Below are 12,470 nucleotides of genomic sequence, written 5' to 3' on the forward strand. Positions count from 1 at the left end.
TTTAATTGTTCATTTAAATACAGCGTTGAGGTATGAGTATAACCGTGGCGGTTCTAGTGTTAAGTAGAGGCAAAAAGATGTTGGGACCATACTATTTTTAAACACACGGGTCCAGAGTAATTAGTTATAAAGCACATTTTAAACCACAGAATGATTAAAAACTCCTTGACTTCCATACAATTTCAGACTGAGCTGAAACCTAATGAAGTTACAACTCATTGTGAATCAGCCCCAACCAGTTGCAAACCGGACCTTTACAATGAACAAGATCCTCACGTGGGCTAGCGTGGGTGAATAATTTTTATACCTTAACATTGAAACGAAAAAGCGAGATGGCAACCATTTGGTGAGCCAGACCATCTGTATCTTTTTGTTTAATGGAGCCCCCCTTTTCTTATTCACCATGTGAATAATGATGGCATGACGTTCATTAATAAGACATTAGAATATCCATCCATCCATTACATACATTCATACATCCATTACACACACACACACACACACACACACACACAATCCAGGTCTGGCAATGGAATGTGAAACAAACAATGTGATTGGACGAGCAAGGTTCCAGCTGTCCGCATATTGGATGGATACGGACAGTTGGAGTCTTGTCACATATTCTAAATCACTGTGCTGCCTCACGGAATTTAAAGAACCGGTAGCATTTTGTTTACAGTTACAGATGTACAGTAACTATAAATTACCAGCAAAAAAATTTGATTTGGATGAAGAACAATTAATGAACCGGAAGACTGCAAAACGAAAAAATTAAATTAAAAATAACGTTGTCTTTCAGGACGAAAAAAAAACTAACTCAGAGGGGGAAAAAAAATTAAGAAAGTGTTGTCTCAACTCCCCCCCTGGTGGATCTTATCAATGGTAATGTGCAATTCAACACAGTATCAAAAATAAAGATGTACTTACTTTTGTATGTTTCAAGAAGTTAGTGTGTAGTTCAAAGTTATAAATGGGACAACTTTATTGGTGTAAGGATATTTACTAAAAAAACGAAATAACGTTTTGCCTTAAACATGTTATATATATATATATAAGCTGATGGGGGATACCGGTGATACATTTTGTAACAGATACAAGGGAAAGTTTTTTAAAAAGTTGTGTTTTATTGTGAACTACAGTACTCTCCATATGTCACCAGAGCAAACAATACCTGCTTTCTCTAGTTGCAACTCAATACATACTTCAGCTGAACCACATCTGTTGTCAAGAGAATGAATACACTACCTCCTCTGATGCGTAGTGTTTCCGTGCCAGGAGAGACTTGCCGAGCTCAATGCAGGTAGTAAAACTGTCGTTACGGGCATCAATTTCTGCTTTAATCCCCTGGTGGTTATTCATCAGTAACTCGACCGACGAAACATCCCTGCAGAGGAAAACATCAGTAATCAAACAAACGTGTAATCATTTGCAGGCTCACTAAAATCTCTTTACAAGGAACCAAAATCAATCATTAAATGTGCTTGAGCGCATATGTTTTTATTTCAAAATGCAAATGATGAAATTCATAACATTGAATTGACCGGTTTAAGTAGTCTCACATAGTGCTGCTGACATCTTCCAGTCCTATTGCTCAGGTGGCCTTTAGAAGATCCACAGGTAACTATGTTCAATGGATTTTGATACTTGCCCAGTTATGCAGTCATTGTAAATGTTTCTAACCAGACTCCTACAAGGATTTTTACTTGGTCAGGAGACAGGAGCTGGTTAATAAATACACTGTATGCAGACGGGAGTAAATTAAGAAGGTATTTCAAAAGTACAGCTTCAAGACAAAGAGTGAAACTCATCATGAATGACTGTAGGGGCTTGGCCAAGTCTAAGCAACCTGAATGTGTGCCTGGTGTTTGACCAGCCCTTGCCCTTTATAGACATAGTTAAGAGAGCCTTTTCCTCACAGAAAGGACAGGGCAGTGTGTGTATCAGTTATCAACATGATGGCTTCAGTCCACTAAACAGTCCTCTAAACCATGTTGGCAGGGGTATCCAGACTGTCTGCACATTAGATATCCCACAACAAACCATCACCTGTGCAGCAGAGCCACTAGAGAAAAACTGCCTGCAGGGGTGACAACTAGGCAAGAGATAGACCTACATATACATAATGCCTTTTAAATAGGCATAAACCAAGGCATTCAGTATATTGAAACTGACTTTTATGAACTGCTGTGGCTAGAAATAATGTTTTATTTCCCCCTTCTTAAAGTGGATTTTATGGATTATGGGATGAATGCGGAGTAGGTTTATACTTTTTTAAAAATCTTGTATATTGTTTATAATCATCTGTAAAGAGCTGTGCTAAGGACTTTATACAAGATTATTATGTCATGATGATATGAAGATAATACATCCAAAATAAACCATGTCGATGGGGAAAATGCACTGCAAATTTGAAAAAGTGAGATTCTCCTACCAGCATTCAGCAAGTTTCTGTGTTCCGATGAAGAGGGCAAGTCTGGATCTTGTATAAAAGGATTTACCATATTAATAATATGGCTACTACAGTTCTGATTATAATGTTAGCACATATATTACATACCAAGGTATAACCCTTTATCCTTGCATACCTGGGTTTTTCCTGGGACTCAATCAGACGGATGACATCCTCCATCCAAAGCATGAGGTCTCGCACCATGCTGAAGAAGCGGAACTTGTCCCCGGTGTCAAACAGTCTGACCCGACGACCCTCGCAGGAATCCAGCAGCATCTTCCAGGCTTCCAGCACTTCATTCTCCCTCTTCTGGATATCATCAGCCTTGTCTCCTGCATAAGCAGACTGAAGACGGGCAGCATCCTCTTGCAACTGTCTCACCTGGCAAAGCAACAGAGACAACAAACATGTAAAAATTATATATACTGGTAGTGTTGCTAACAGAACGGCAAGAGCAATCAAACCTATCAAAAAAGAGCACTTACCTCTTCAAAACTAGGCTCATGTTTTTTTTGTAGTTTAAACTCCCAGTAAATTCTGGCATTGTATATTTAGGAAAAAATTGTTTGATGAATCTGTACTTATACAACCCCCTCCCCCGCCAAAAAAAAAAAATCATATTAGTTATTATCATAACCCTGGTTCCCTGAAATAGAAAAGCAAACATTAGCAAATTGGTATTTATCTCTGTGACAGTTCTGGTTGTAAATCTCCCTCCCGACCTGTGAGGGCACTAAGTAGCAAAAGGGAAAGGTTGGCCTGACAGTTCATTTCGTGGGTCGGAAAGTCAGTCAGCGGGGAAAAGGACAGGGCTCTGCTGCAGGAAGGTATTGACCTGGAAGGTAAACGAGGTAGCAGCTGCAGGCAATAGAGTCAGCTGTAATCGTTTACCAAGGGGTCATGCATGATTGCATAAAAGGGGCCGGAGGATTGTAAATCTTTTCCTTTCGCTTGGGTTTTATTTGAGAGACTGGAAGGACCGTGTGAGACGCAAAGAAAGCGTATGGAAAAATATTCGTGAGTGTTTTGTTTGTTTGTTCGTGTCTGTTTAGTAACTGTCTGTGTTTTTGTTATATAGCACTAGACGGCTAAACACGAATCCGGAGCTGTCGCCAAGGTCCAGCACAAAACCAGATCAACACTGCACTAGTCACGATTAACACTGTTATCAGCACTTGTTCACAAGTATAGCACGTATTATATTGTACTTCACCACAAGCACTGATTCTTAAGTCCTGACCACTTATAAATGAAGAATTTAAGACAGGAGTACAGTGGAAATACCTGTGAGCCCAAGGCCTGGATGTCGTGCTCGAACGTTGTGTGCATTCGCTGAAGTGCTTCCACGGTGTTCTGGTCTCGCCCCAGCTCCTCGGGCAACTTCTTGTGTTTGTCGTGGATGCGCCCAAGGATCTCCTTGGCATCGTGATAGAATTTATGCAGTTCGTAAGAGGCAGCCAGGATCTGCGTTCTGGTGTCAATGAGCTCCAGGAGGTCTGCCCAGGCCTCATTGAGACCGTCCTTCCACTCTGCGATCGTGGCAGCGTCTGAATGCCCGGAATTGATCAGCTCATCCGCCATTTGGTTGACGGCATCCACTCGTTCCTGCCCAATGTTGCCGGTGTCACGGGCAAACTCACGGAAACGTTCCTGCAGCATCTGAGATTGGACAAAAGCACCATTTAAAATAAAATAATAATAATAATATATATAAATAAATAAATAAATAAATAAATAAATAAATAAATAAATAGTATTATATAATGTGCTGGTGTATATATTGTTATAATAATCTGTGCGTGTTTCGTTCCCCAAACCTTTATAAGCTGTATACACATTTTAAAATCAATCCAATAAACCTTTCATGAAATCAAGGTAAGAAAACAATAAAGATGACTTACAGTAACGTGTTCGTAGTCTTGTCCCAGCTCGTGTGACCCGGCCACCACTTCCCTCTCTGCGATCCACTGTTCCAGGTCATCTACCTCTCGGTTCAGCTGGAAGAGCCGATTCCTCTCGTCCAGCTTCCCCCGCCTCTCCTCAGACAGGTCCTTCAAGCCGGCATAGAGTTTGTCCACTTGGGATTGTCGCATGCCGATACGTTCACTGCAAGGGCATAAATCAAACCGTAACATTAACTGACTATCAGACTGAGCTTGCCACCACATGTAACCACCCACACAGAAATAACAACATGTAATTCAACTTGAGAGACCACAAGGGAAATATGGAGACCATATGGGAAAACATAAAATACAATGACAACCAGCAAAGATATTTTGTTTGAAAGCGCTGCAGTTTTTGTTGGCTTCTCTCCTATAAAGACGTAATAACTTTGCCCATCTACTGCTCGGTATTTGAGCCATATCCTGTATTTTTAGTGACACATTGTAACAAATGCAGTTAGTGTTTGTTTCTTCAAAGTACAGCAAAGAAAAACAATGAGACAAAGTCAAAGAGTTGTGATTGTGGAACAGACCTCTCTGGATGTCCAGCTGCTATTAATGCACGGCTGGTCTTGGAGAGCTGGTGCACTGTTTCAGCATAATCTTCTACAGCCTGCTCCAAGATCTGGTGTTTCTTCAGCATTGCAACTGCGCTCTGCTCATCCTAGACACAGCAATGAAGAGTTTATTAACAGCATGATAAGAGCAAATACCTAGAAGATCCTGGTTTGCAGCCCCAGCTCACCTAATAAATTTACTGTTACAGTTGCCCTCCTTGCATCTTAATTGCCTCGGGTAAAACTAGGTATAGCCAGGACTGTCGGCATCATCTTGAGTAAAATATCTCCTTTTAATCTTTCACTTTACTATTACAACATACCAAACACCAGATGCCAACCAAATGACTTTAAAGCTTAACAGACGTCTGCTTAACAGATACTACTGTCAGCAGCTGTTTCCATAGAAACAGTGATTGCAACACAGAGACAAAGACACATGCGATATGGAGCAGTACCAACCTTAGCCTTCTCTTCTGACATCATGTACAGCTCCTGTTCACTCATCCAGGCCTCGGCCTCTGCAGCGTCGAAGTAGTACTGCTGAGCCTTGTGGGATTCCTCCAGCCGGGCGTGACGTTTCTCCGTCTCCTCGATCATGAGATTCCACAGCTCCTGCAGCCCTGCCAGCCTCTGTCGAATGGCTTCTGCATTGGGACTGCCGTCACTGAGAATGTTTTGGCTTCTCTCGAAGATGTCGTCAATACGTGGCTGATGGCCTTGGATTTCCTTCTGAAGAGTCTGTATTTGAGGAGGGTAGAAATGTTGAGTTGGAACCAGTCTTGGATTTGAATGTTGGCACAAAATCAAACTTTACTTAAAGTGATCAAAATGGAAGATAGTTATTACTTACTGCAAAATGCAATCAATAAAACATACTATTTTCTGTTCCAACAGTATACTGATTATTGAGCAGCCATTAGCTTATACTTAACATAAGAACATGATGATTACCATTACATGAAGGTAGATGTTAAAACTTCATGCTGATTTGAACTCGGCTCTCGCCAAGATATTTTCACTGTAAAAATTGCCATTTCAGAGTCTAAAAACAGGTATTTTAAGCTATTTCACGATTAAACATAATATTTATTAAAGCAGAAAAAGATATATTTGTGATTCAACCGGTGTCCTTTGATTAAAGAAATCATGCAGCTCTATGCAGTCTGTTCAATCATTTACCAGAAGCAAACTAAACCGGTTCCCAGGTTCTTAAATGCCAGTCAGTAAGGCAAACATTGCTATATTTTTACACTATTATTTCAGAATTGCTAATTTTCACGAGGAACTACATAATGGAATTCGTTAAAATGATTCTCTTCCCTTACCTGATTTTTCTTGATAAGAAGCTGCACGGTTTGTAAGTTGTGACCATGGTCTGTGGAAGTTGCAATTGCCATTCTTTCTTCAACCCACAACTGCAAAAATAAAAACAATTAAAGTTTTGTAACCTGCAGCAATTAAATCCACACAAAAATAGTACCAAAATATAGTCTATGCACCATGTCTTTGTAGACAAGACCCAATTGTAAACTGGCCAGCATTTTGTTCATTAGTGCTTAGAGCAATTGCCGCAGTGCCCAAGCTGCTTGCTGCAATGCCGCTCAAATTATTAATAAATAAATAAATAAAATTACGGCAAAAAGTTGCCTGTAAGCCTGCCCGTCATTCCCGCCGGTGTCACAAACTTGCACAGCGTCAGCTGGCCCGTTCTGTCACAATTCAATTTAATTCTGTCCTGTGAGAAAATAACTAACTATCATAATGCGTTATTGTTGTCATTCTTTTTACTGTGCACCTCCCAGCACTAATCTACAAGAAAGACGTACTGTATCATTGGTTAATAAAGGGCAAACAGAGGGAGGGACGCTGTTAGACTGAGCTCAACATGACCACGCTTCCAGGAATTTTTAATTACACGTGTTCACTGGTAGTGTCATTTTTCTGTCTGTGAGCACCATACCAACTCAAAAATGTTTAAAAACAAAGAAGGAAGAAGAACTGTCTAAAGCGGCAGCGAAGTGTTATAAGATTGACCTAATGTTCAGGTAAGAAATGGGTGCACAACAATTTGTCCCCGACAGTAATAATAATAATAATAATAATAATAATAATAAGTTGTCAAGTACTGCAGACATTGGTTGTGCCTTCATATGTTAAGAGTAGGGAATAGGGATAAAATCGGTAAAACATTGTTTTTAATTGAAACATCGGTAAAAAATCGGGGGAAATCTCAGTATACACACTTTGCATGTGGAATATGATGCGTAGCAGTTCTGGTTTCTGATTAATAATGTTCCTGGCATGTATGATGTACGAAGTCACCAATAGTACATACCTCTCTGCAATAAACAGTGGCTGTCCAGCAAAGCACAGCGCTCTGACAAACTAATTAACACAGTCATTCTGCGCGCTCTTTTATTAAAGCGTGTGTAGAAGCAGCATACATGGATTGATTGTCTCTCAGTTCACTTTCTTGTTTTAGTTTAATGTGTCGCTTATTTTTCAGTATGTTCTTTTATTGTCAGCGCGAACATGTACCTCAATGCAGCAGTATTTGCAGCGCTATGCATTTGCTTCTGCTATTTTTGCTTTTTGCATACTTAGAAACATTCATTTTCTTTTGAATATTCATTAACTAATTTATGTTTTCTCCCCATTCCTCATCCATTAAAAATATTATATTTTTGTGCAAGTATTTCAATATAGTTTTTGATCAAGCTAGTAGTTACTACACCAGCAACTGCCACAATAATCAGACTTTGATTGGCCAACATAAATCAGGTGATAATGTGTTTGTGAAGTGACAGAAGACCATGTTTGAACGTTATTTGATCCTCTGGCGTCTAAACGTCTGCTGTATACTAGGATACAGTGTAGGTCTGCTTATTACAATGTCAGTCAAAATAAAACAGCATTTTAAACAAAATATTGTGTATTTCCTAGAATAGTACAGGGAAAATATTGAATAGACAAAAACCAGGTATAAATCCGTAAAAACCGACATCCAGTTAAAAAAATAACACTAGTTAAGAGCCACTTGCACAGTTTGCATTCCACTGTGTTTGGATCATTTAGGTATTTCACAAAAAATATCAAAAACAGCAGAGGGTTTTCAGGCCATTTCTTTAGCAGCTTCAATTTAACTTGTTTAATTCAGTGCTTCACTGGCCGCTATTTCACCCTCACCAAAAAAAAAAAAAAAAAAAAAAAAAAAACCTTGAACAAGTAGTTATGACATGGTTCAAGTAGCAGCACCCCGCGTTATGAAACGAGATAGCGAGATAACATAATAGTGAACGAAACACAATCTTGTGACATGCATCGATTTCTGTTTTTATTTATTTTTATGCAATACATTCACTACCTTACATAGTTCTGCTTTTTAACTAGTAAAACGTGTGCTTTCACGAAAGGGGTTAGAATGTGCATGCTTAAAAACAGCATACCTTTTTTTTTCCTCTGAATTGAGTGTCCAGCAATGCACCATAACAAAACTGTAAATCCTTTGCAACTGTAAATTTCAAGAATGTGAAACTAAATAAAGTCTCTCAAATATAATCATCTAACATTATGTACATCCATCTGTTCATCATTGTGATGCAGAGCAGTCTCCATTGCCTAACGAAGTTTCTATTACTAATTTGACCACTATCGTTATTAAACTCCAGCCATGGGTAAATCTTCAGCCAGTTTGCCTGGAAATCTATCTAACTTTCCCTTCACTGACATCGCTTATTTGTGCTGTTGTATGGCTGTATCTAAACCTCTAGTCTAATCTATGTATTAGTCAGTGGTGTGATCGAGTTTAGTACAAATACCCTGAATATTTATTTTTTAGCCAAATTACCCATTGTATTTTTTCATTATAAAAGTTTGCTGTTTTTAAATTTTATTTTTTTTATACCATTTTATTTGTATAATGGAATAATGACCAATATTTTATTTTTGTAACACTTGGTGTGTGAATCACCCTCTATTTCTTTTTTCTTGTTTTATGAATGCATATGAAATCGCCTTGGTGCCCTTGGGTTGGATTTATGTTTTGCCTTTTGCCCCCTAGAACTACCTTGGTGCCCCTGAATTTTCACGCTCAACGAAAGTAACATTGCCTTGCCCTTCATGCCCTGAAACAGTCTACAAAAATCAACCTCAATTTACAGCGAAACAAAGCAGGCATTGAAATGTTATTGCGCTGAATCATGCATCCATGAACACAAATATCAGAATTTTCTGTGGGCATGTTGGGTAAAAAATAAAATATAGTAAAAAAGCAACCCTTATTCTATGTAAAAAGCCATTTTTTGTGGGCAGATCAAGCCAAAATGCCATATGATTGAAGGTTCTTGTGTTTTGTTTTTTTAAAGAAAAAGTATGTGAATATATAGTGGGAATTATGCAAGGACCATCCCTTATATTTCTCCCTGGGCCTTTTTAAAGCAGATACCACCAGCCTTTGAGAGGTGAAAAGGCTGATGTATTATCCCACTGCATCACTCCAACAACAAGGCTTTCCAGATACTCACAATCTCATCCTCCACGTCTCTGTTGAACTGGTGAATCTCCTTGGAGGCCATGAGATAGTTCTTCCTCTGCTGGAGCGGCGCCAGCAGCTCATTGAACTTCTGCTCCACCACCTGCCTCCTGCCGTCCACTTCGTCTGTGTCTTTACCTTCCAGACTCAGGACCTTGGCCTGGCCCTGCAGCTCCTCCACTTCCTTCTTCCGTACCTCCACTTGGTTCTCCAGCATCTAAGGAGGGAGGGGGCACACAGAAACTAGGTGAGAAACACTGCAGAGGGGTTACATCATACAACAGAGAGAGAGAGAGAGAGAGAGCGCACAAGAGACCGAACAGCAGCAGTTCCACGCTGGGAGCAGAGAGAATAGTGCATATTTCATAACTTACAGGAGGATGGGCGTATGTAACCGTGGAATTACATAACGATGCATTCATTTACTTAGCAATCTACTCGGCAAAAGGATACTCGAGGAGGTTCAGAAGCATTTAAACTACAAAGGAAAGGGGGAGAAATCAACAAAAAAAACAGAAGGGAGACTACATCTAAACAAGAGCAACAACTCAGGTAAGACAGCCATTAAATGTATTGATCTAAATTCTAGAAGTCTTGAAATTCTTGAAGCTACTGCATGAACAAGTAACTACGATGTGATAGGTGTTTCAGAAACTTGGTTATCTGAGAGCGATGTAGACGAATATAAAATTAGTGGGTATACACTTGTAGGAAAGACAGGCAGAACAGAAGAGGCGGCGGGGTAGCGCTATATATCAAAAACAAGCCCAGGTGTTAAATCTGGAAGAAAAAAACAAAAAACGCAGAATCAATATGGGTTACAATAATGGACAAAAATTCAAAGGGCATAATAGGGGCATGCTATAGACCGCCAAATTCAGACACAGAGCAAAATAATCTGTTATCCAATGACATTAGAAATGCGTGTAGAAAAGGAGAAGCCATACTAATGGGGGATTTCAGCTTCCCCCATATAAAATGGGAAAACCCAGTAGGGAGCACGACAGACGAAATTGAAATGGTAGAAATGACAAATGACTGCTTCCTAACGCAATTTGTCAATGCACCGACTAGAGGGGAGGCATGCCCTGATTTAGTCTTTTCAAATAACGAAGACAGAATAACTAAAACAGAGGTTAGAGAACCATTGGCAAACTCAGATCATAACATGGTTTCATTTGAAGTGCTTGTTAAAACCCCAAAAGTAACAACTAAAGCTAAGCTTTACAATTTTAAAAAGGCAAACTATGAAGGAATGAAACAGACTAACAGAAGTAGATTGGAGTAAAATAGAGGAGACATCCACAGAAAAAGGATGGCTATTTTCCACAAATGTAGTACTAGAGGCGCAAAACAATTACATCCCAAAAGTAGACAAAACAAAATGGCCCAAATGGTTTAATAGATCAATTTAAAAAAAAAATATTCAGAGAAAAAAGGCACTTTACAGAGCATTTAAAAAGGGGACCAAGAACAAAGTACACTAAAAGAGTACTTGGAACTGCAAACGCAAGTCAAAAAGGAAGTTAGAAAGGCCAAGAGAGAAATAGAAGTGAGCATTGCCAAGAGAGCTAAAACCAATTCCAAAAGGTTTTTCCAATATTATAACAGCGCAAGAACATTGAAGGAGGAAGTAAAATGTCTAAGAGACACAAATGGCAAAATCATATATAAAGAGAAAAAAATAGCAACTATATTAAATGATTACTTTTCACAAGTTTTTACAAAGGAGGATACGGACAACATGCCCCACATGTCGACCTGTTCCTATCCGGTTTTAAATAATTTTAGCATAACAGAGGCAGAAGTGTTAAAGGGACTAGGAGCTCTTAAAATAAACAAATCCCCTGGGGCGGATGAGATTCTCCCAATAGTACTGAAGGAAATGAAAGAGGTTATTTACAAACTGCTAACCAAGATCATGCAATAGTCTCTTGAGACAAGGGTTGTACTGACAGACTAGAAAATTGCAAACGTAATACTGATCTACAAAAAGGGAGACAAAACCGAACCAGGTAACTACAGACCAATAAGCCTGACTTCTATTGTATGTAAACTTATGGAAACTATAATAAGATACAAAATGGAAAGTTACCTATATGGTAACAGTATGCATGGTTTTAAGAAAGGGAGATCATGTCTAACTAACCTGTGTGATTTTTTTGAGGATGCAACATCAACAATGGATAATTGCAAAGCATATGACATGGTTTATTTAGATTTCCAGAAAGCTTCTGACAAAGTCCAGCATAAAAGATTAATTTCTCAAACTGAGCACATTAGGGATTCAAGGAAATGCATGCACATGGATTAGGAAACAGTTAACAAGTAGAAAACAGAAAAGTACTGATTAGAGGAGAAACCTCAAAATGGAGGGAGGTAACCAGTGGAGTACCACAGGGATCAGTATTAGGTCCTCTGCTCCTCCTAATCTACATTAATGACTTAGATTCTGATATAGTAAGCAAACTTGTTAAATTTGCAGATGACACAAAAATAGGAGGAGTGGCAAACACTGTTGCAGCAGCAAAGGCCATTCAAAATGATCTAGACAGCATTCAGAACTGGGCAGACACATGGCAAATCACATTTAATAGAGAAAATTGTCAGGTACTGCAGTTTACAAACAAGAGTAGGCCATTCAGCCCATCTTGCAATTCAATTTCAGTATGTATGGGACATACTGAAATTGAATAAGGAACCTATGGAAAAGATCTAGGAGTTTATTTTGACTCAGAAATGTCTTCTAGACAAATGTGGGGGAAGCTATAAAAAAGGCCAACAAAATGCTCAGATATATAGTGAAAAGTGTTGAATTTAAATCAAAGGAAGTAATGCTAAAACTTTACAATGCATTAGTAAGACCTCATCTAGAATATTGTGTTCAGCTCTGGTCACCTCGCTACAAAAAGGATATTGCTGCTCTAGAAAGAGTGCAAAGAAGAGTGACCAGAATTCTCTCTGGTTTAAAAGGCATGTCATAT

The 12,470-nt window shown here is 39.0% G+C and overlaps 1 protein-coding gene across 7 annotated transcripts in view; it reads right to left on the reverse strand.

The window, feature by feature from the left end:
- LOC117411414 (spectrin beta chain, non-erythrocytic 1) overlaps window positions 1-12,470 on the reverse strand; it is a 130,439-nt gene that overhangs the window by 10,858 nt on the left and 107,111 nt on the right. For 5 of the 7 annotated variants that reach the window (XM_059025510.1, XM_059025512.1, XM_059025511.1 and 2 more), the window contains 9 exons: window positions 9,479-9,703; window positions 6,281-6,370; window positions 5,415-5,693; window positions 4,929-5,059; window positions 4,351-4,555; window positions 3,734-4,108; window positions 2,586-2,830; window positions 2,432-2,479; window positions 1,246-1,384 (listed from right to left, as the gene is read on the reverse strand). In XM_059025510.1, coding sequence (XP_058881493.1) covers window positions 1,246-1,384; window positions 2,432-2,479; window positions 2,586-2,830; window positions 3,734-4,108; window positions 4,351-4,555; window positions 4,929-5,059; window positions 5,415-5,693; window positions 6,281-6,370; window positions 9,479-9,703 — 1,737 coding nt within the window. The remainder of the gene's footprint in view (window positions 1-1,245; window positions 1,385-2,431; window positions 2,480-2,585; window positions 2,831-3,733; window positions 4,109-4,350; window positions 4,556-4,928; window positions 5,060-5,414; window positions 5,694-6,280; window positions 6,371-9,478; window positions 9,704-12,470) is intronic. The other 2 variants (XM_059025515.1, XM_059025516.1) reach the window with 1 other exon arrangement.

The sequence above is a fragment of the Acipenser ruthenus genome, chromosome 6 (genome assembly GCF_902713425.1).
Source record: "Acipenser ruthenus chromosome 6, fAciRut3.2 maternal haplotype, whole genome shotgun sequence".
NCBI classification, from domain to species: Eukaryota; Metazoa; Chordata; class Actinopteri; order Acipenseriformes; family Acipenseridae; genus Acipenser; species Acipenser ruthenus.